At 40.5% G+C, this 25,349-nt stretch overlaps 1 protein-coding gene across 1 annotated transcript; it reads left to right on the plus strand.

Annotated features, from left to right (window-relative positions):
* The first annotated feature begins 1,068 nt into the window (after positions 1-1,068).
* On the plus strand, positions 1,069-24,910 carry slc7a5 (solute carrier family 7 member 5). The gene is made up of 10 exons (XM_054777360.1): positions 1,069-1,892; positions 4,920-5,045; positions 16,891-16,996; positions 17,180-17,224; positions 17,313-17,436; positions 19,799-19,902; positions 20,024-20,120; positions 20,688-20,837; positions 22,762-22,939; positions 23,029-24,910. Exons 1-10 carry the CDS (start codon positions 1,325-1,327, stop codon positions 23,073-23,075), a joined length of 1,545 nt encoding a protein of 514 aa, XP_054633335.1. The 5' UTR covers positions 1,069-1,324; the 3' UTR covers positions 23,076-24,910.
* Positions 24,911-25,349: the final 439 nt, after the last annotated feature.

Genomic DNA, 25,349 nt, shown 5'->3' on the forward strand with positions numbered 1-25,349 from the left:
GATTTAAATATATGAAACATTAAAAAAAATAAAATAAAAACAGTAAAAAGAAAATGGATAAAATATAATACTTTTTAAAGTGTCTTTGACACAAATTATTTCCAGGTTTTCACAGGCCTAAATAATGATATAAATAAATAAATAAAATAAAATAATTTTTAAAGTGTCTTTTTGATGGGCATTATTAAGATTCTTTTGGAGTTTTACAAATTATTTTGCTTTGTTGTTTTTTTTAGTAATATAAATATATGAAATATTTTAACAAATAAAATGAAAACAATAAAAAGAACATGAATAAAATATAATACTTTTTAAAGTGTCTTTGACACAAACTATTTCCAGGTTTCCACGGGCCACATAAAACGATATGGTGGCCCAAATCTGGAGTTTGACACCTGTGATTTAGAACAAAACGTATCTTCGTGCATCGCTCTATGCCAGCGACGTGTAGTGACAGGCAGAACAATTAAATGCTGTTTCACTGGATGCTAGAAGGTACTTAATGAACCTGTCTCCACCTGTAATAAGTCATGGCTTGCTTGGTGTCATTCTTCTAATGTAAAATACAGTATGTGCATTGGCTCATTAAAGGTTGGGAAATGCTGATCTAGGTTGAATGATCAAAAATGATGGGAAGTTATATTGAATACACTTTGAATACAATTTCTAACCGAGCCAAGCCTTGACATCACACAACGTGCTGACCAATTCATGTGGGTGTCAACTTCCACAAAGCACCTCAGAACTGGCTCGTCTGGTCTGAGTGGTTGAGTGAAGGCAATGTGGGTTGGTTGTTTGCAGGTTGAAAGTTGCAAGGATGATGAATTTGAATTTGTGTCATGAACGTATTTTGCTAGCGAGCATCAGCTACTATCATCATGTGGGCGTATGTTGACGACTGGGACTAACTTTAATAGCGTTTTGTAGGGTATGTCAGTTTTCCTGAACGCTGTCATTGAGTCTTACATGCTTTTGAGACGCATCAGTTTCAATGCAATGGCGTCGTGGTTGTAGTGCCACCTTCGGCCTCTAGAGAGAGACAGAGCAGATGCAGGGAGCCGTGGAGCTCGCGCATGGGCTGGCCTAGTAGGAAGAGGAGGGTGGACGACATGGCAATTTCTACAGTGTCTCCGAGCACTGACGAACGCACGTTGCCCTCAATCACGCCAACAGACACTCCAGGAAGCCTCGTTGAGCCTGGCCGGCATCAGGCTGCGCACCGGCCCACGACAAAGTGAGCCGGGGAGAAAAGGTAGAGAGTCGGTGAAGAGTGTAGCTTCGTGCCCTGTTGTAAGGAAGCAGAAAAAGGGGAACCGAACCCACCATGTCGGGGGTAAAAAAGAGAAATTCGAACTCCTCGATGAACAAGGAGGACGACCAGCAAGTGACCGAGAGGATGCTGGGCAGTGGCACTGAGGACGCCACCCGGCCAGCAGCGGGGAGCCCCGCCATCGCCGGTGCACAGGCGGCAGGCGAGGAAACTGTCGAATTGAAGAGAACCATCACCCTGATTAATGGCGTGGCCATCATCGTGGGCACCATCATTGGCTCCGGCATCTTCGTCACGCCATCCGGCGTGGTGAAAGAATGCGGCTCGGTGGGTTTGTCTCTGGTGATCTGGGCTGTGTGTGGGGTCTTCTCCACGGTTGGAGCTCTGTGTTACGCGGAGCTGGGGACCACCATCTCTAAGTCTGGAGGGGACTATGCCTATATCCTGGAGGTGTACGGCTCCCTGCCGGCATTCCTCAAACTCTGGATCGAGCTGCTCATCATCCGCCCGTCCTCCCAGTACATAGTCGCCTACGTTTTCGCCACCTACCTCATCAAGCCCCTGTTCCCCGTGTGCCAGGTACCGGAGACCGGGACTAAGCTCGTGGCCTGCCTATGCATCCGTGAGTATCTGCGCGTGGTCGTTTGCTGTATGGCTGATGCAACATCAGCCGCTCCTGTTTGTCTATCCTGTGATTGTGTTTTAAAGCAAAGCAACCAGGTGACTTTTTCATTTGGCAGTGAGCTTTATTTTCCCACATTAAAGAGTGACACACGTGCGTGCATAATTAACATTACTCATAAGCTGCGTAACAAGAAAACAAATGTGGCGCCACCTATTACGTCATTTCACAAAACGTACTCTATAACTTTTCACATCACTTTCACACATTAGAATACATCACAATATTACAATTCAAAGTTCAAAAAGGAGTAGGAAGTAGCAAAGCTTATTTTATGCTACCCCCTTTCCGTTTCACATCAATTGCTAATACATTTGTGTGTTCACTTCCTGTATTCAACATGTATGAATTACAGTACCAATTTTGAAATAGAAACCAAATTGAAATACCACAAAAAAAGGTAGGGCAATATCACAGTGTGTTACAATAGGAGTTAAGGGTTGTGTGTATTGATAATTGATGTAACATTTGGAATAAATAATAATAAATATAGAATAATTAGTGATGAAAAGTGAGTAGTTGACAGAAACATAGTTTGTTGTTGAGTGACAATGTAGTACTTCAAGCAGTCCAAAGAAATTAGAAATAAGTACAAAATAAACACAGCTGGTAAGCTTTGAAATTTGTAATCTTTCTTCATTCTACCTGATACAATAACCAAATACAACAAATAGAAGTGCAGTGTGCAACTGGTGAGGTCTTGCCTGTATACAGGTTAAAGAAGATACCTTAAGAAATGTGCAGCACAGGGAATTGACAGCTGGTTCTTTTTAGCTCGCTGGGTAACGCTGCTCCATTTGACTCTCAATCAGTGGACATATGTGTTCGCCGGTTCGAGCCCGGCGTGTGAGGGGATGACCACTGTTACGCATGTGTACTTGTACTTTGAAATAAGTTAATATGTTTCCGAAAATGCTGGATGCTTGTTTTGAAAATGTCTTTCAACGTTTTTTGTTGCGTGCTAATTTTTCCCCACATATCAAGCATACAGGTAAGATAGCGTCATTGGAAAAGAAGGCAAAGGAATCTGTCCAAGCAGAATTAAACTTTCTATTTTCTTCTACGATGTTTCATTTTTGGAATTCATGATTATCTTCCTGCGGTGGAAAACAGATGTCTTGCCAGTAGTAGCACACCGCACGCAGCCACTAGGCAATCCCTTTCCAATCACCAGTCAGAACTTAGCCAGGATGCATTCACGTACTTAAGTATCGTTGGATATTTTTAACTAAAAAATGAGCATTTTCCCACTTAGGTGTTAAAAAAATATTGAAGCTCTGCGAAGGGAGCCACAACATGGAAGCTAAAGAGCTGCACACAGTTCTGGAGCTGCGGGTTGCCGACCCCTGGGCTATTGTGTAGTGATAGCTAACATTAATAGCTAAACCTAACCACATTGCTATTATTAGCTGACCACAAACCTAACTAATGTGTGTGCATGTGTTACTTCTTAGGTACCCAAAGCAGGAAAAGGTGTATGTTTGCATGTTAGTGCCCTCTAGGCACGTGTAGGACTCCGCTGCGAAAAGTCCCTTGAAAACTCTAAACAGACACTAATAACACATTATAGTATGATTTTTATGGTTTATATATTTTCAGTGTAAATTAGTGAGTTCCTGTATTGCTGGTAGCGCTTTCAGTTTTCATTTATTCCCAAATTTCATCTCTTCTCTATACGGGTACACTTATGAATGTTGTATGGGTATGACAAATAGCGTGTGTCTGTGTGAGTGTGTCTGCGTGTGCGTACTGACAGCCAGTAAGTTAAGTAGTACTTTAACCTAATCTTCATATTAGCTGACGACTAAATCTGTCCTGAAAACACATGACAAGTAGGTTGCGGCAGTTTTTTTAATCTTCAAGCTGTTTCACTTCATTGTGGGTATGTACAAGTATGCATCTCAATGTACAAGAATCTATGTCAAGGGTGTCCAAAGTGCGGCCCCAGGGCTAATTTCTGGACCACCACTTGTTTATCAGCCCTCGCTCGCCATCTTCTAAAAATAAAGTTTTAATTCATTATTACCGTCATTATCACAAATTTGTTTGCCACCTGAAACAGAAAGCAAACACACCCCTGATCTACGTGTATATATATATATATATATGTATATATATATATATATATATATATATATATATATATATATATATATATATATATATATATGTATGTATATGTGTAACCCACCTGGTCCTGCCAGCCCTACATTCCGCACAGGCTCGAACCAGGGTCCGCAGAATTACAGTCGAGAGCGCTAGCCATCGAGCTGAAAGCCCAAGGTGTCAACTCTGTGTCCAGTGCGACTCTTAAGGTATAGGGGAGTGAGCTTGCCAACGTACTTTCATACAGCTGCACCAGCTGGCAACTGTTACACAAGCATGTATGTGTGAGTGCATGCCTGTGAAGGGGAATTCAGGTCACATTGGGGCTGGAGAGAGACCCACATTGGCACGCCAAAGTCCAGTCATCAGTTTACTCATAAAATGTACACTATGTGAGTATTTATGTTACTTGACCGACATCATTCACTTGCACAGGTTTTTTTTTTGCCAGGTGTATGTACAGTATGCTTGGGTGAGTCTGCTTTCCTTTATGCATGTGTGTTGGTGTGTGTCTAGATCTCACTGTGTTGTAGATTCCCCCCCCCCTAAAAACAGAGCATCATTGTGCTCTGTCTCGTCTTTCTGTTGTGGCTCTGACCTGATTTAAGAACTTAAAAGGGACCTGCTGCTTTGGTTAATCACTTTAATGGGGTTCAGTGTCAGGGGCCTCCACTACCCCCCTGCTGGTTGAGGAAGAGTGCCAGCAATGTCGATGTTTGGGAGGAGACAGAGAGGTGGTATGATTTTGAGAAGAATTTAGTTCCTTAAAATAAGCTCATGTTCTGTTATGGAAGCAAAGAGAGATTATGTGAGGATTTTTTTCTCACTCTCTTTGGGCTACTTTCTCTTGTCTCTTTGCAGTTTTGTTGACCTTTGTGAACTGCTACAGCGTGAAGGCAGCCACCAGAGTTCAGGACTTCTTTGCGGCAGCCAAACTGCTGGCTCTTGGCCTTATCATCATCATCGGCTTTGTCAAGATTGGCCAAGGTACCCCAACATTTACACACATCCACACACTTCTATTTTTTGCCACATTTATTAAACCATCTTCCTCCAAACGTGGCCTCAATCTGAACAAGTGCCCCATGAATTTAGATTGATTTGCGTTGTCAAAATCAAAGTTCAAGGGTTACGATACGATTCAAAAACAATATATTTTAAAAAGAGAAGAATTTAATACGAGGGCTTTAAGACCTCAATTAAAAGGTCTCATTTTGCGACTACAATGTGAGACATTGCGAGTACATTTTTTATTTTCTCACGTATGTGTGACCGGTTAATTTGCCAATTAAAACAAAAATTATTATTGAATGTTTTTCGTTGCTGACAAACGTCTGCTCCACACTTCCACCCAGCAGTTGACAGTAATGCGCAAATGAGCTAGCTTGACAACCGACATTAACTCTAAAAGAAGATGAAAGGAGACGAACCCCAAAGCGGAAGAAAGTCCGTGGGGATGTGTGAGAGCGGGTGGGCAAATGGCCACTGTGATTGGCTTATATGTGAAAAGAGGGCAGTATTGGAGTTATAAGTTACGTTAGACAGGCATGGAGTTGTTCATCGCTCTGTATGCGTTATATGAACAAACAAGTGAGTTTGTTAAGCGATGGATTGGGTCGCTTAAGTCGCCACTGAAAGCTCAGGTACCAAATGCACCACCTGCCGCTGTGTAACTCACAACAACTATGGTTATGGTGCGATCAAGGACCGCTGGGAAACACTTGGCGAAACATAATGAAACAAAACACAAACAGGCAAAAACCGTGAGCTTTTCGCAATATATTATTTTCCAATAAAATAATAGCCCTTATTTTCAAATTGAAATGCATTTGTATATTATTTGATGTAGTTATTTACCAAACTTTTTTCTATCATTGCTTCAGAAAGTTGTCCACGTCCTAGTTTGGCGGGTTTGACCGGTACCAGGCTACGGCCCGGTGGTCGGGGACCCAGAATCACATGATGATGTTTTGCGAATGTGTTTAAAATCTTTTGCTGTGAGAGTGTCGGGTGTGGAACCAACTAACCGCTTTAAACGAGGGACGACTGTATATTTTAAAAATGACAGAAAAGTGTTTTTCTCTTTTTTTCAATAAAGATATTTCAAAATAATACATTTTAGAGCTGTAATTAACTGTGAAACCGAGGTATTTTTGCCTAAGGGTGTCAAAATCTCAAAACCACCATGTCATCGGCATCCAAAAATAATCATTTATCTCCACGGTGAGGAAAATGAACAATCAAATATGTACTGCTACTATTAAAGAAGTTTGTGTTGTCGTTTAGCTTTATTTAAAATTTCATTGCATTTGGAGCATATGGAGTTGACTTTCTTGACAACTTTCTACTGTCTATCTTTAATTCACTAAAGTGCTTGCCCGAGGTTACATTGCATATTTCAGCACGAGGTATTTTTGCTTAAGGGTGTCAGAATCTTGAAACACCAAGTCATCGGCATCCAAAAATAATCATGGATCTCCACGGTGAGGAAAATGAACAATCAATTATGGACAATCAATATATCAATATGTACAATCAAAATTCAGTTTTTGAATACCCCAATTTTCGTATGATTTGGTTTTCAACAGATTTCAACAGTATGTAACAAACTTATATTTCACTCTTTGGCACGTTGAATCTGCAACCTAAATGACGTGCTGGCTTTGACCGCAACCCCTTTTGGGGTGCTCGTAACACGGTTAAAGTGTGATTCAAATGTTCTGCTACTATTAAAGAAATTACTGTTGCCGTTTAGCTTTATTTACGTTTTCATTGCATTTGGGGCATATGGAGTTGACTTTCTTGACAACATTCTACTGTGTATCTTTAATGCACTGTAGTTCGTGCCTGCGGTTACATTGCATATTTCAACACATGGTCGCATTTAAAAAAAAAGTTGATCATAGAAGAATGACTCTGTTTCCTTCTTAGAGACTGTACAACCAGGTACTCTACTGTAGTTACATGTCGACATTTGCAGCTGGGTGTGCTGCCAAGACATGCTGTGCTCCACTGCAGCCATCAAGGCCAAGAGTGGTTTTATTAGATCAACAGGAGATGAGAGTGAATCTCTGCAAAGATTAAGGCTAACTTACTCAGAGCCAGAAAATGGTATTGTAATTGGAAGTCTGCATTTTTGGCTGCCCATCAAGTTTTCCAGAGAAACAAACACACTAAGTATGCAGACGAGGGAAGCAACTGAGGGTATGACTTACCTGTCTGTTTGCTCCACTCGTGTGCCACCTCTGTGTGACAAACTGACCTCATCTCGGAGCTCTCACCGTTTCACTTAGCACCTTTACATTGACTGCTGTTTCAAACACCTCTTGGCAGTCTCAGTTTGCCTCAAATTACAACACCAAACAGTATCAATGTCATGTTTCTGAAAACGGAATAGCATCTTAACCTTTTACCGCTATGAGTAGTTTATCTTGTTATCTCTGGGCATAATTTTTGGGACATGAGCGTGAGGATGCACAGGGTTATTCGGAAAGTCACTGTGCACTTCTGCTTTTATTAACAAGCATGTTTCAATACAAAATAAAGGAGGTACAAATGAAAGAGCATTTGTCACAGGGTTCTATTGGAAGCCCCTCAGACCAGTGGAGAAAAGCAATGGCGCACTCAAAATGATAACTTTTAGGGTGTTTATTGTGCTCTCAAGATAGTGCAAGGCAGTGGGGAAAAATGTACAAAAAATGTGGAAAAGTGCCAAGCATATACAAAAATATTTACAAGGATGGCCGGAAAAAAGCCACACAGTACTTCATTTACTGTGTATCACGACTGACACTACCTTCTTGTAATACAAATACTCTAACTCTTCCCACTCTCACCAATTCCACCAAACTATTCCCACAAAGGTCACATGTATTCAACAAGTACTCAAACATACTGTTATATGATGTCTGTGTAAAAACATTAGGACACAATTTACATTTTTTTGCATAAATAGTCAATATTTACACAACATGCACTGTACATTTCTGTGCCCTGAATATGTCTTAAGGAGGAACCGATATAACCGGTATAACATTCGATCATGATTACAGAGCCATAATAACAAAAAAAAGGAAAGGTAAAAGTTTATACTGTAAATGTCAGGTTCTGTCATGTCTTGGCATGGTAGTGACCCCAGGATGCAGAGACAGGAGCATAGTACAGGTAATAAGGATAACACCACAAAATAATTTGGCGCATGGACTGAGGCAGGAAGCGGTTTGTCCGCGCAGTGTGAAGGCGTGGACGGTGAAACAGGAGGCGCTCCGTCCGCCTGGCTTGAAGGCGAAGCAAGGAGCGTCTCGTCCGCCTCACGTAATGGCGAAGCAGGATCAGAAGGAGTGAGCTGTGCGTTCTGGCTTGAGGGCGGAGGAGCGAGCTGTGCGTCCTGGCTTGAAGCCCCGACCGGACTAGTAGTGGCTTCAGACATGGTGTCGGGACTGGCTTGAAACGACGTGGAGTGGACACAGAGGGTGTTGGAGACTTGAGATGGCGTGGAGCGGGCACCGGGAGCGTCGGAGTCTTGAGAAGGCGTGTAGCGGCAACCAGGAGTGTGGGGAGCAGGGCTTGACGTGGAATACCTTGGCATGGCGTGGCGAGGAGGGAGAGAGTAACTGTACACTGGAACGGCACAAAGACCTTGCTGGAGTGAAGTGAGGTATGCGCTTGCGTCGCCTTGAAGATCTGCTGGGACCCAAAGTCGTACTGTGCGAGGTCATATTCTGGAGCATTCTATCATGTTTGTGTGTTGGCATTACCTCAGAATGCAGAGATGGGGACCCGAATGCAGGTAAAAGTCTTAAATAATAACTCCAAAAACACAGCAAAAAGAAGGGAAGCTTGCAGAAGGCATATAAACAAGGATGCAAGGCTGTCACCAGACGTACAAGCATGAAAGCAACATAATGCAACATAATGATCCGACAGAGGACACACGCCAGCAGCCGAACTAAATACAGGGAAACTCAAATAGCTGGTGGTTCGCACAATCAGGATAGTAAAGGCAACAGAAACAACACGGACCCAAACAGGAAGAATTACAAAATAAGAGTATGGAAACCGGAACTCCAGACATAAACTAAGAAATAAGCCTACTGTCACAGGTAGACACGCAGGGCGTGACAGGTTCACTTGTATTGTATGTACACTCTAGGACTCGCAATGCAGCGCTCCCTTGGTTATCGCGGGGATATAACCCCGAAATTGCCCGCAATAAGAGAAATCCATGAAGTAGCCCACTTTATTTTTTTTTACAATTATTCTATATGTTTTAAGGCTGTAAAACCCATCACCATGCACTTTATACACTTTTCTCAGACAGGCATTAACACTTTTTCACAGTTCTCTCTCAAAGATTCATTTGAATTTTAATAATCAATCTACTAGGTTGGACACAAGAAATTAAGTGACTCACATGCATTTCACTCCTCTGACCATGCCTATTCGTCCTGGTGCCATTCGGCTGTAGCGTCTTAATATCCTTGTTAAAACATATTGCTCCTACAGCCGCGCAACTTCTTCCTTTTACATGTCCAGAAGTCCAACTTTTTGTGTGAGGCCTGGCTTCCTCTGCCTTTTACACTGTATTTGTGCAAATGGAACGTAATGATTCCCAAACAAGACGACAGGAAGGCACTGACAAACTCCAGTAAAAAGATAGGAACATTTCAATAAATGCACAATATTTGGTGATGATCCTTTAGTTTTCAGGAAGTTCTGTAGTACATACACTACAGTAGATGTCTGATTCCCAATGTATAACGAAATGTGTATTTATCATGCACTGATCCTGTTTCCCAAACTGTATCAACAAGCCTACAGTTTGCATGGCGGTGTAGAACGGATATGTATGGAATTTGTTTTTCAGAAAATCTGTGGAGCTACCACCTATAATACTCGTTCGACTAGTAATACACGTTCTTCAATTGTTAAAACCATATTGAGGTCAAAATTTGAAATATGAAAGAATATGATTCGAAAAGTGCACAGTGATTTTCCGAACGTCCTGTAGAATACCTTTAGTGGCACACATTCACATGCAAACACACATACCCACGCATAGTGTACCGAACAGGACAGGCGTGTCTGGGTAGAGCTTCGAGGCTTCAGGTTGATGGTCGATTTGCAAACAAGACCTGAGTACACTGAGATGGTGATGTGGCAGTAAGCTGGAAATATGAAAGGAATGGAGCAAGCAGACTTTCAAATATATGGATCAGTGTTCTTTTAGTAACGAAAAGTGACTGCTAAAATTGGTAAAGCCAATGGGTCAACAAAATGTTCTAAATATGGTTCTGTTGAGGAGTACTTTTTAAATACACTTTTGTTTTTATCACAATTTAAGTGGAATAATTTTTTTCCAGTTGTCAAGTGCCTCACTGGTATTGCATCAACCATCCTACACGACATCTGATTGGTTGCTCTTTCTAGCGTCAGACCAACTGTTATAGGGCAGGAAACTGGGCCAGTTGTTAAATACAGTAGTTGTCATCTTTCCAGGTGCAAACAATTACTAGGACTTACGTGACTATTCGACTTCGTTTTAACCCACCTGTCTGTGTACCGCAGAGTGTTCGAAGTGTATTTTGGCCCCTGTACTTTTATTGGCCCTCAGCATGTTGTAAAAATAAAATAAATTAATAATTAATGTGATATATTTTTAGATATTACACTCATTTGCTTTGTCACGTATAACACAAAGCTAAGATGTCGATGTTTTCTTTAGCTATCCTATCATGTATTGATCTACAGTACATCAAATTGGTTTTGAGCGTATTTAATGCACAAAATGTATCAAAGTTGCGCCCTCCATCCTTCAATTTTTCTGTATGTGGCCCTAGATGGACAAAATTTGGACGCGCTGGTCTACTGGAATACCCAGAAAATTGTCACAGAACCAGCATCTCTCAAGGAGGCCTTGCTCTTGGCATTGAATTCCCCGCGATTGAAGCTCAATTGAAGTTTAGTGCAATCTAATTAAAAAGATCTTTGGCTCCAACATATTTCAAGATGACACTGCAAAGATTTTTGAGACTCCCAATGTCTGTAGAGATCAACCACAATTTTTGGGACATGCTGGAAAGGACGTGATGTAGTGGTCCACCTCAATAATCATTACAAGCAGACATGGCCTGTTCATTACTGTCCGGTTTCATAGTATAATCACACAACTGTGTGTGAATTTCTGTTTCGCTTTGTGACTTTATAGTGAGAGTCTGCTCGTGTCCCAGATTAAGATCAGTGTAATCTGATTAGCTGTAAGTCTTGCTTTCTGGATCCTCACCGTGGTTTACACAGGAACACTGAACTCTGTCTTAGCTGAGTTTAATCTTGTCATACTTCATCTGATGTCAAGATGTACTCACCTTCTGGTGACTCTTGCAGTCTAGTAACCGAGTTAGTATTATGGTAGTTTTTCTCTCAGATTTATCAGTACTGTTTTTACTGTGTGTGGTATGAGTAGGTCACAGAACGAACCAGTCTTCGTGTACTCGTAACACAAAGCCACAGTGTTATTAGGATGTTGGATGATGTATTTTTGTCAAACTATAGCTGTTACATGACACCTTAGGTAGGTAGCATTGAGCCACTGTGGGACGGGCAAAGTAGAACATCAGTCTTGTCATCTCTTGTCCAAAGCAACAAATGGTATGCCACTCTATTTCGAGGGAGTTTTCATGAAAGACAAGGACCCTGGTACAAAGATTCACAATACAATTCTACCTAAACAGGCCTTTTTCCCCCCAGACCATTCTCCCCAAGAGAATCCTCACCATAAAAGAATACCACAATGTTGTTGATGGCCTTGAAGAGCTTCAAAGGTTGCACTTCACATACATTCATTTGTGGCGGCCCGCCACTAATAGATTTTGCGCTACTTGTTTGCCCTCGATCGTGAACACATTCCACTTGGACTGTCCGTGAATGTAGCTTGTCGTTACAACTCTGTACAGTAGAAGTACAGTCTCGTAACTCTGCTTCTTAACACACCTCATACGTACCTGGTTTACCGGAGGATAAGAAAACGTGGGCGGGATCAGTGTTGCCAACTTAGTGACTTCGTCACTATATTTAACATGTATCAGTTTTGCTTCTAGGTGCTTCTAAGTAGAGCTTCAAAATACAAAAATAAGAAATGTGGGTGTGACAAATTATTTTTCAGTAAACCATTAGTGAAATAGGCTGATCAAAAGTTGAAGACCATCGCGCAAATGCCTCCAAGTGCTTTTTAAAAGTAAACATCTCAGATCTGTAAAAATCATAATAGAGTTGATGAAAAGTTCATATCAATAAAAAACTCATGGAGAAGTTCAGACATTTCATCCAAAAAGAACTTAGCGCCCTCATGTAAACCATGCAAACTTTTAGACCCTGCCTCTTAAAAGCATCGGTTTCGAGAATTGTTAGGAACCGGAATCGAAACAAGGAATCGGAATCAGGAATTGGAATCGTTCAAATTCAAACGATGCCCAACTCGACTCACACGTGGCACCGGCTTGTGGCATAAAAAAACACACAAAAAGAAGCAGCAGAAGAAAGTTCATTTGTATTTCTAAACATATTCGTTTTGCTGTTCATGTGTTTTGTTCACTTTCTGTCCCCCACAGCGTCCATAAAAAGTACATGCGCTGTGGCGAATTATGCAAATCAGACGATGACGCCTCCCACAACCCACCATCAAAAATGGATTGTTGTGGAAACACTGGGTTGCGAACTAATAATGTCCTGGGTATTTCAGTATTTGTGTGGAAAATGTTAACCGAGGTTGTGGTTTCGTAATAACCTCAGGTATGTCTTCATCCATGCGCAAAAACTGGATGTTTGAGTTGAAAGAAAACTGTGTTATTGACACAGCAGTTAGGTTTTAATGGACCAGTGAATAGTTGCTTTCATAACGACATTCTTCAAACCTTGCGTTAGTGGCTGATACATTCCACAACTTGTTAGGTAGCTTTCTGATGAACAACAGACACATTTGCATGCTGAGGTTTTTTTTTTTTAGCGTTTAGTCCCTAGCACAACACAGATTATGTATGATTTCATGTTTTAGCTGTGTAGTATTACACAAAAAGGCTTCCATATAAGCTTGAACCTGAGGTATCCACAACTTTGACTTATTTTATTGTCAAAGTGCGAAGTTACTGTAAATAAGTTGGGATGAAACGGTATACATTTCATCAATAGACGGCTGTTATACTGTTCCAAAATGAAATTCTTGTCATTATTGTGTTTATAGTCTTTCGAGCAAAATGAAAAGTTATGAGCCAACTGCACAACAAACGCAAGAAGTCACTCGTCACGGTGCTGTGTCATTCATTTTTCTATAGCAAAACACGGCTGCGAGCAAATCAATAGTCTGTGGTCAAAATACTTTTGCAGCTACAAGTGTTCCAAATTTTTCACTCTATTGCGACGTTATTGATAACCATGACAATTTTGGTCACAATGTGAAGAAGTATTTATACACTTTCAAGCCTACCTTCAATGACCTTAAAGTACTCTGTAGAAAGGAGAGAGTCATGATTGTCCGGACCTACACACCCCTTAATCAATCAGGTTCATATGTTTAGTCTTACAGGCCAGGTGAGCCACAGTTTCTCTGGTAGATGACAAGTCCAGGGGGTGGAGGGGTGGTCATAACGCATGGTAGTTTGGTCATTAAGAGTTTCCCACGGTGTGTATTCTTTGGATTTCGGGCTAACTCCTCTAATAGCAACACTGCCAGGGGCTGTTGAGTTAGTAACCGACGCTGTGTCTGAGAATGTGTGTGCATGTTGCGGGGATCAGCTTTGTTAGGAATGTGGCTGGGATGCCCTGCAACCAGTAGAAACCTGGACATCTCCAGGAGGTGCCGAGACCACTGTGTTCTTCATACCAAAGAAAAAAAAAACGTTGCTAACATTTGCTCCCTCTAAATAATGATTTGAGCAAGGCAGTTTGTTGTCATTCTCTTTTTGCAGCAACCTCTTGTACAGTGTAACGTCGATTAGCGTCCACCCCGGTTAGCATGTTTTTCGATTAATGTTGAAAATGTACGCCACAATTTTGCCTCTGTGTGCATGCATTCTCTTATGGCATGCGTCTTGTGTTGTTAATACACTGCATGCGTCCAACTGTGGTCTTCAGTAGCTTGCCACTACGTACACGGCAACAAGAACTGGAAGTCAGATGTGTCGCCCGTCTGTGATGTCATCAGCGGTTGACTCTGAAATATTTTAACACAACACACACGTTTTTATAGTTTTACAATTAAAGCTTTACATGCATAAAACAATTCTAAATGCAATATAAATGATGATTGAAAGGGATAAATGAACATTTCAGGTTACTTTTACCCTCATTCACTGACTGACTTTACTCACGGTTGCCAAAGACATAATGTGGCAGCAAGACCAACCACCACCACCTACCTGTTTTCCCATGAGTTAGTTCTTGATTTTTTTTTTCTTGAATTCAGCAGTGTTTCTCACCTTCTTTGTCAAAATGCTGGCACTTTCAACTTTTTTTGCTCTATTTTGGTTTATTGAGGTGAGAAACACTATTGAATTCAAGAAATAACATATGGCAAAACACAAAGATGGTGCCCGTGTTGATCTCGATGCCGCATCGTGTCTTTGGGAACAGTCACATGAACAATCACGTCTTGAGTGAAGGTAAAAGTAACCTTTAATGTTCATTTATCCCTTTCATTCATCATTTATATGCATTTTTATGCATTTCAAATTGCTTTCTGCATGTCAAACTATAATTGTAAAACTCTAAAAACGTGTTTGTGTTAACATTTTTGTCTTTCTGGAACGGATGAATCGAATTTACATTATTACTTATAGGAAAAATGGTTTCAGTTAGCGTCTGTTTCAGTTAGAGTCGGGGCCTTCTGGAAGAATTACGCGAACCAAGGTTCCACTGTACTTTCACATAATATGTGTCAATTAAGTTGTCGTCTTAAATACGCATGGTTAGCCATAATAGCGAGCTAGCTCAATAGCAGTTTGTGGGCGTAATTACTTCAGTTATTACAGTTACGTGACAGCAAACGCGGTGACCTCACTCAAAGTGAGCCAATGAAATTGTTTGTTTACTTGCAGAGAAGTGACTGAGAGAAGCATGGCTAGCTCAAAAGTAAGAAAAGTTGATAGAGAAAGCTGAACATTTAAAAGTGAATGGATGGACCTATATATGTTAATTCTTCCAGAACCCAGCCAACCCAGTCAAAAGTGCAAAGGTGATGCAACATTACCTGACAAAACACACATCATTCGAGGGAAAGTATCCACTGAAGTCTGATGTGAGAGCACGGAAGATAACAATCGCTTATAGCCCAACATGACAAATCTAACGTCATAACACATTAATTTATAGCACAGCAACATGCAAATGAGTGTCCCATAAGGATTGTATGAATATTGGAGCAAAACAAAAAGATATTTCACTGACGGGAGAGTTGTGAAGGAAGAGTGCTTCTGCTGCACGTACTTTACTCAAAAGCAAACAGAAAGGGGAATTGTGTGACAAATTCAGGCAAATCCCAAAGTCCACTACAACAATAATAAAATGTGAAACTTTTTAAGAGGATGTACTGTTGCAGCTTTTCTTTTAAAGAGACACATTAAACTGCTATTTTTTAATATTAGTTTAAAAAAAACTATGCAGTTTTATTTAACATAAAAATAATATCCCTCAGGGCACGAGCAGACTCTACTTCCTGAGGAAGTTTAGGTCCTTCAATGTGTGTAGCAAGCTGCTGGAGATCTTCTACCAGTTTGTGGTGGCCAGTGCCCTGTACTTTGCTGCTGGGGGAGCAGCACCAGCAAAAAGGACATAAACCGGATGTTAGGTTTCGCAGGACAGGAGCGAGTTCTTCCTGTCCTGCGCCTTTATTTTGGAGAGCTGTACTTCCTGCGTGGTGGTGGAGACAGCCACTTCACGCTTGTTGGCCGGACAGCTGCGGCCAATTGTCATTTGCGGTGGTTAAAAGGCCAGCGCCGTCGTACGTGCGGTGCTGGTTCATTGCCATTGCGACTCATGTTTCTCGTCTCCTAGTTAGTGCTGTCACGTGAACTATCCACTACTATCTGGACTATCTGCACCTTTTGTCACAGAGCTTTTCCTCTGTCGCTTTTTCTTTATCCCTGCACCTGTACAATTAAAGCCTTTTTTGTTTGCACGCCGAACGCCTCGTCTTTGCAAACCGGGGGTCAAGCTTCCTACAGCTCCAGACCAACCAGAACGTAACACCGGATAGACAAACTGATCCGGAAAGCCGAAGAAGTTATCGGCACTCAGTTGGAGGCGTTTGTTACAGTGAGAGAAAGGAGGACACTGGACAAACTGCTGTCCATCATGGAAAACCCCACCCACCCACTCCATCGGACTATAGAGGGGCAGCGGAGCTCATTCTCCAACAGACTCCTCCAGTTCCGTTCCCTCAGTGAACGTTACAGGACTTCATTCCTTCCACACGCCATCCAGCTCTACAATACCTCACCTGTCTGTAAAAAATCATTCACAACATTATTACGCTGTACTGTCAAGCCCTCCCTTGTATAAAGTGTATTCTTTTTATTTTATTATAGTTCATTCATATTGGATTGTATTTTATTTAAGAGTGTTTGTCTTTTTCTTCTGCAGTTGACCTACTGTAACCAAGCAATTTCCCTTTCCCTGGATCAATAAAGTCTAAGTCTCTTGTGTTCATTTCATTGTTTGTAGCCGCCATAAATAAATGAAAGTATGGGAAAAGACAGTTTTGTTTTTTGCCAACTGCTAGTTTATTTAATGTCCCACATCTCTAAGTCTGACCCATTTTTTCTCATGTGCTTATCGTCACCAGGTGACGTTGATGCGCTTCTCCCAGAAAATTCCTTCCAGGAGTCCAAGTATGAATTTGGTAGCATTGGCCTGGCCCTCTACAGTGGCCTGTTTGCCTACGGTGGCTGGTAAGTGTGATCAAATTGTGAGGCACTCCACTGCATCCATATATCTTATTGTATTGCAGAATATTGTAAGATATAAGCCCTTTTCTAGCTCACTACTGCTAATTATACTCTGCAATTTGTAAGTAATGCCACATCGTGGATATTTATTTATGTCACACGTCTTTCTCCCTCTCCTCTATCCAGGAATTACTTGAATTTTGTCACTGAGGAGATGATTGAACCTTACAAGTAAGTCATTGACCGAATGTCACACTGCCATGTAGATTTTAGCTTCTCAAAATAATGTGTTTTCCATTCCTTTTCTTTTGTTTTCCAGAAACCTGCCTCGAGCCATCATTATCTCTCTGCCAATCGTGACAGCAGTGTATGTCTTCACCAACCTGGCATACTTCACCACCCTCTCCCCAGAACAGATGATCAACTCGGACGCAGTGGCTGTGGTAAGTGCTTTTAGCAGTTGGTAAATATTATTATCATTGACATAACCTTTTGGTTAGATACAGTTGTAATCCTGGTGAATTTATTGTGACCTTACTCAAGCCATTCAGCAGCATCCTTGGGAAGTATACACATAGATGGAACTGTCACTCTTTACAAAGGAGACAAACCCAGATTCCCTTTTTAATGTGAACACGGTATGCAATCACTAATATTATAACACCAGAATGGGCATCCTGGTACATGCCAGATCGGTGCCAAATTGGTACTTTTGGAACTGTGCTTAAACGTGTCCAAACCGGTACTTAAAAAAAAGAAAAAAATACAAATTCTCATTGTATTTTTACAGGATTTTTTTGACATGACATACAAGTTGTAATTTTGAGTCAATATGGGAAAAAAAATCACAACAGTCATAATTATCACAGTAAAACCAGAAGCAATGCAGAAAACACAGAAAATGAAATTGCAAGATTTGACTGTACTTCTACTTGAAGTGCATACATTTCGAATGCACATTTCAAACAGAAATTGAAAGTTGACACACAGTTGCGGCGATTTTAGACTGCTGGCGTTTAATCCTGCATGCAAGAGTCGTGTATTCATTGAGAAAAATGTTACCGACAAGACACCACTTGCACATTACCACCTTCAAGCACTTGTTGCAGGTGGCTGAGTCTGCATCTTTTGAGATGAAGTACAATCAAACCTTCAAGCGTTTTGGCCTAATCATTTTAGCTAGATGCTTAGCATCGTTGCAAGTAAAAAAAACTCGGCTGTAACGGTACCTCATTTTTTCTCATTTCATGCTATTAATTTAGCACTGAAATGAGGCACCGGTATCTGCTTGCTACAGTTTATGTTGGCACCGGTGCCATTAAGGTATCAAGTTTGAGTACGCATCCCTGCTTAGCAGTTTGGTACAATCTGCAATCTTTTAATTTTCTCCATGTGTGAAGTTGTGAATGGTACCAAAATTAGTACTCTATTCACGGAAGACTTTTTGGCACCTATTTGTTGGCATACCAACTACCAATGGGCGTAATATTAAATTAAATACAGTGTTCCCTCGTTTATCGCGGGGGGGAGGTTCCCAAAATAGCCCTCAATAAGTGAAATCGGCGAAGTAGCCAACTTTGTTTACAATTATTATATATGTAATTATATTATAAGGCTGTAAAACCCCTCACAATACACTTTATAAAAATTTTTTAAGGCAGGCATTAACATTTCCTCACATTTCTCTCTTGTTTAAACACTCTCAAAGTTCAAATTTCGTTTCTATTTTAATTAGCAATGTATTAGGTTGGACACATTAAATTATTAAGTGACTCACGCATATTCACTCCTCTGACTGTGCCTCGTCCTGGCGCCGTTCGGCTGTAGTGTTTTTGTATCCTTTTTTTAAACATATTGCTCCTGCCGTCATATTTTCTTCCTCCTTGTCCTACCCCTTGGCCCGAAGATTCATTTAGCCGGTGAGCTTCTTCTTCCTCTTTTATTGTTTATTGGCGGTTAGCAAGCAGATCACACAACAGAAAACAGCCCGAAGGAGATTGCTTGACAATGATCTACAGCCAATCAGGATGCAGAACACAATTTGTTGTCTCTTAGCCAATAAGGACTGTTGTGGCTCGATATTTAGCCGGCTATTGCCTACTGTGAGTTACTAATATGCTTGTACAGGTACATAAACACATACTGAGACTAGGTGGAGCAGCACACATCTTCAATCTCACATGAGCATACAACACCCTCTATTGGTTGCGGTAGTAATTACAATAACAGACACATACAACAGAGCACCAATAGATTGCTCTAATACACCACAAGGACGCAGAACACAATATGTGTTCATATGTTGTTAAAAAAAACATGCAAAATTGCACTTAAAAAAATCAGCAAAAAGGTGATCCGCGATGTAGCGGGGGAACGCTGTAACTAAATAATTGATCGTTCTCAATTAGTATTAATCTAAACTATTATATTCTGCAAAGACTTAGGACATTGTATGAGCAGCATTGTTCTGCTCAATACCACACCGGCATCAAAACAGACAACAACATTTCAGAATGTTCAGAAATAAACCCAATTACCTTTTTCACTGGTCGAGACTCATCAAATGTCCATCCCTTGTACCAACCAAATTGAAGCACTGCAGTATGCTGATTAAAAATGCATAATACATGAAAAATCTTCACTTCTATGCAACACAAATGGTAGAGGGGGAGAAAAACACTTTCACAGTTTCTTCTTGACATAATAAACATTTCTATCATGTTGTCCTTTGTTGAATTCATGACATTAGGATGAACAAAGTAAATTACATTTCATTGAAATATCGTTGGACTATCTGTCTTGTAGGATTTTGGCAATACCCACTTAGGTCCGATGGCATGGATCATCCCAGTGTTTGTGGGGCTGTCCTGCTTTGGCTCTGTCAACGGTTCTCTCTTTACATCATCCAGGTAATCCCACCTGCACCAGTAGACGTTTTCTTGCAAATGTATTACACTCAGAGTGACCGCATGAAGACGTGTACAAATGCACCAATAATTCATATGATGAACATCTTTCTTTCGCTCTTAGATTATTCTTTGTGGGCTCACGGGAAGGTCACCTGCCTTGCCTGCTGTCAATGATCCATCCAACCCTGCTGACCCCACTTCCTTCTCTTCTATTCACGGTGAGTGTCGTCTCATGACCACTGTGCACAGTGCCAATCAAATCAAATACCCACTTCATTCATCTTTTTTAAAGGAATTATAATATATTTATTTTGTATTCTATATTTAGACTAAGTAGGCGTTTCAGTTGCATGTATTTTATAATAGAAAAAATAAAAATGCCCCCAATGGTAATCATACTTACATACAAATATGCATCAAAACAATACGTTCATGTAATATTAGGTTACTGTAGATGAGTAACATTTGTATTTACACAGCTGATCTTGTATTTACATAGCAAATCTCCACTCAAGCAATGAATGGAATGCCTTTTTGTAGTATGTTTGCAATTTTGTCATAAATAAGAGGTACTGTATGTTGTTTAAATTGAATGGTTATGTAAACACCAGGACATTATCCACTTATTTTAACCTTTCAGTGAGTTTATGTTATGTTTTGTTGTTACATGTTATGTGTTTAAATATGGAATTTAGAAACATTGTGTGTGTGTGTGTGTGTTTTTTTTTTTTTTTTTTAGATGAGAAGCAGCATTTAAAATTTTTTTGGTCTCTCCTTTTTGCTAGTGTCTGATGACGCTGCTCTACGCCTTCTCCAACGACATCTTCTCCGTCATCAACTTTTTCAGCTTCTTCAACTGGCTCTGCATTGCCATGGCAATTGTCGGAATGATGTGGCTCCGTTATAAAAAGCCTGAACTGGAACGACCAATAAAGGTGATCTCATTAGATAAAAATGTAGAAATCATTTTGGGTTTGATTAACACCAACTGTTTTTAAAGGTTCTGGATCAGCTCAACCCAATTTACCTTTCTTCACACTCATATGTACAGTGGTGTGAAAAAGTGTTTTTTGTCACGTTTGTCACACTTAAATGTTTGAGATCATCAAACAAATGTAAATATTAGCCCATGACAACACAACTGAACACAAAATGCAGTTTTTAAATGAAACTTTTTATTATTAAGGGAGAAAAAAATGCAAACCTACATGGCCCTGTGTGAAAAAGTGAAGGGCATAAAAGTACCGCCGCATTTCAGAAAAAGAACATCATACCAAGAGTAAAATACGGTGGTGGTAGTGTGATGGTCTGGGGCGTTTTGCTGCTTCAGGAACTGGAAGACTTGCTGTGATAAATGGAAGCATGAATTCTGCTGTCTACCAAAAATCCTGAAGGAGAATGTCCGGGAATCTGCTCGTGACCTCAGCCTGAAACGAACTTGGGTTCTGCAGCGGGACAATGATCCAAAACATGCCAGCAAGTCCACCTCTGAATGGCTGAAGAAAAACAAAATCAAGACTTTAGAGTGGTCTAGTCAAAGTCCTGACCTGAATCCTATTGAGATGCTGTGGCATGACCTTAAAAAAACCCTCCTATGTGGCTCAATTACAACAATTCTGCAAAGATGAGTGGGCCAAAATTCCTCCACAGCGCTGAAGAGACTCATTGCAAGTTATTGCAAATGCTTGATTGCAGTTGTTGGCCATGTAGGTTTGGATTTTTTTTGTCCCTTAAAAATATATATTACATATATATATATATATATATATATATATATATATATATATATATCTATAACTGACTAATATTAAAACACTTTTTCACACCACTGTAGAAACTACTAACTGTTGGAGTTTTGACTGCTGGAAACACTTAATTCTCACTTTCCCTTTCACTCCAGTTAGCTTTGGCAATCATAGACGTTTCTTCTTTGTCTCATGCCGCCAACAAAGACGCATTCATTCGAGCTGAGATGAATGACTGAACACTGATGTGAGATTAAAGGACAGAAGAGAAGTTGGATGCTTGTCAGCTGGTGGTCGTGACTGGTCCACTTGCTGCAGGACTCTCCAAACACAGCAGACCATTGTGCCATTGCTGCACTTGGTTTGCATGCGAGCATGTGAGCTGTCGCATGCAATATAATAAATATGTCAATGAGTCCATTTTTAGCCCTTCATCACTGCGCTGATTGTACTCTTCTGCTTGTCTAGTCGTTATAACAGCTGTGTGTGTGTGTGGTGGGACAGTAATGGCTCCTTTTAGTCTCTCCATCCTCTTCTCATTTCTTTGCCTGTCACATTCCTGCTGTTCAAACGCAGTTACATTTATTTTGCCTGGTTAACCTCTAACAACGACCTATCAGGGACTCCACCAGTTCAGTTGCAATTAAGACAACGTGAGATATTTCATTACACAGCCAAAAGTATGTGCCATGCTGGCATCACACATTCATGTGACTGGTGAACATTTGGTCACTTCCATCAGTTTCTTGTCCTGAGAAGAATCAAGATTTTTTGAGGTACCATCCTCATGCTGCTGTGATGCTTGACCAAGAGGCAGCCATGATTTGAGCTGTCTGCTTGGTGAGGACTGGTCCTCTGTATGAAATGCACACTCTTACAATGAGCACTGACTTGAATAATCTTTGCTATGTTTTCAAGTAAGCCCTGCTAAGGCTGGATTTAGTAACCCATAAAGCGATATTAAACATGGTATGCCGTTTTATTGGACTGGACTGACTTCTGCCACCCCCCACCCCCTTGGGGTGACAGCCTCCTTGAAATATTTCACATTGAAATGTAGCAGTCGAGCTTTGGTTATACATTCCTATTACAATGTTTGTGTCCTCACTTGCAGGTAAATATCCTGCTTCCGGTGTCATTCGTGCTCGCTTGCCTCTTCCTTATCATCGTATCCTTCTGGAAGACACCGGTGGAGTGCGCAATCGGTTTTGGCATCATTGCCACCGGACTGCCTGTCTACTTCATTGGTGTGTGGTGGAAGAACAAACCCAAATGGCTGCTGAATGGAATATGTGAGTTGCGATGCGAAAAATAAAATAAAAATGTTATGTTTGATAAGCGGGCAATCTTGACGACTGTCACTTTTGTGTGTGTTTTGCAGTCTCAACCACGGCCTTTTGCCAGAAAATGATGCAGGTGGTGCCTTAGGGGGGTGTAGTGTACACACCCTTGCTCCAGCAGTGACCTCTGTGCTCTGACATCACAGCTGATTCATGTCTTCACCCCGATGAACCTTTTCGCTCACTCTCGTCTCTCTGTCATACACACACACAAGGATAGGCCACGGATAGGGAACTGGCTATTTTCTCGATAGGTTAACTGGGAATATTAATCATCATTAATTGTTATTTTTTTGTATTACGTTTTATATATATAAATGTAAAACATATGTATAGACACACGATATACAATATGTAGATCAAAGTAAACTAGTTGCGTCTCAGTCAACAGCACTGAGCAGTGCACTCGGTTTTGCTTTGCTTTTTCAACAAGTGATTAATCAATTTCACACAATCGATTAATTCTTAACTGAATTAACCCATGTAACACGCACACACACACACACAAACGCCGTCTATGCAGTAACTGATGAAGACGACATTGTTCAGGTGTCTGAAGTACTGTACAATTCATCTGTTTGGGTTGTCATAAGAATATTGCCATGAGTCACTTACCTGCTTGTAGCTTATGATGTTCTTCAATGATGTATTTATTTTTGCTCACCTGGCTTCCTATGTAACCTCATCAGCAAAGTGTTCTTACGTGGCAGTGACAGTGTTGGCAAGAAGATATGCAAGCACTTTTTTCCTCCCTAGACTCCTCAAGTGCCATTTTGGATGGGTCCTCTACTGAAAAACATTCTTGTTTAACCCATTCAATGCTGCTGTGGGTAGTGGGTGAAGTTCTTGGTTCGTTATTGGCGTCCCTACTTAAATTTATATGAACAGGATCTACAGTGAGGACTGTACTGATTGTCAGTAAATTAAAGGAGTGCATTGTGAATTTTTTGGATATTTGGTTTGCCATTGGCAAATTTAAGCACTTATGTGAATGCTGAGAAATGTCTGGATCAGGGGTGTCCAAACTTTTTCCAGCGAGGGCCGTATATGGAAACGTCAAAGGATGCAGGGGCCATTTTGGTACATTTTATTTTGTAAAAAATTATAAAAAAGAGAAGTATGTATTTAAAGACAAAATGTTGTGTTATTGTGACACCTTTTTGCTCTTTTTTTTTGGTTTAATTTAGTTTTTAGACTGTGCTGCAGGCCAATGAAAAATGAGCTGCAGGCCACAAATGGCCACCGGGCCGTAGTTTGGACACCCCTGGTCTAGCTAGTGTACACTTACGGTAGGACTCAAAGTAAGGAAACTTATGTATAAAACATACTCTTTAAAAATCTACACCGCACAGTATCTCCGGGTTGTATTACATTTTCTGTTAAATCCTCAATGACATTTAAAAATGTTTTTCACACGTGTGATATTTCCTAGAGATAAGTAGGAGGTGAAAGGTCAAAGGGGTTTGACGAGACATCCATGAGCTTATAAGCTGCTTTCTGTTGTAAATGTTTGGTTTTTTTTGTCTAGTTGTCTTCATCATGTTTTGTCTTTATTTTATTTCTATGCACAGTTAAGCAATTTGTATAACTAGTCAGTCCCCCTTCACATCTCTGGTAACCAACCACAATGACCCTTTACAGTGTAGTTTCCATATGCTGTGTGATGGTTATGTATTGGTTAGCAGTTTTGCCGTAGTGACTGTCAGTAGATGCAAGAAAGGTTTTTCAGTATGTTATTGTCCAAGTATGAAATCTGCAGCCACTGCGAGAAGCTGATGGCGAAACTAACCTGAATAGGACTGTAGATAGTTTTATTTATTTTTTAGAAAACCTTATTGGTTGTAATATTAATCTTTCTAATTTGTTTACAGTGCATTTTATGGAAAGTGCTTTTCAAATAAATGCTGAGGGTTTTTTTCTCCACACTTGTGTTCTGTTGTGTGTTTTTTTTTGTTTTGGTTTAGCTGGGTCTCTTATTTCTGTCCTTCTTTTTGTCATTTTTTTAAAGGTAGCTAAACACTAAATCAGGAAATACAAAAATATACATTTGACCAGTGTACTCAGCAGACCTTTAGAGTCATGGTGCAAGTTCTGTACCATCATAAGGGTGCGATTTAGAAATGTTTGTTTGGCCAAAAATAAGTCTCCTGTAGTTGGACCTAAGTTAATGAAAGCATGTTACGGTTTGTGTTCCTTTTTAATGGCCACAGCTCTGTTTTGGAATTCAATTCATTTTGGATTCGTAAACCTGCATGGTGTATCTTTTCCTACAAGCAAAAATGTGATTATTACAGCTTGGGGTGTCCCGACTTGTTCACTTCCCATACAGTCTCAATATTGCAGCCTTCAGTATCTGCCAATG

This window comes from Dunckerocampus dactyliophorus, chromosome 5 (genome assembly GCF_027744805.1).
Source record: "Dunckerocampus dactyliophorus isolate RoL2022-P2 chromosome 5, RoL_Ddac_1.1, whole genome shotgun sequence".
Classification (NCBI taxonomy): domain Eukaryota; kingdom Metazoa; phylum Chordata; class Actinopteri; order Syngnathiformes; family Syngnathidae; genus Dunckerocampus; species Dunckerocampus dactyliophorus.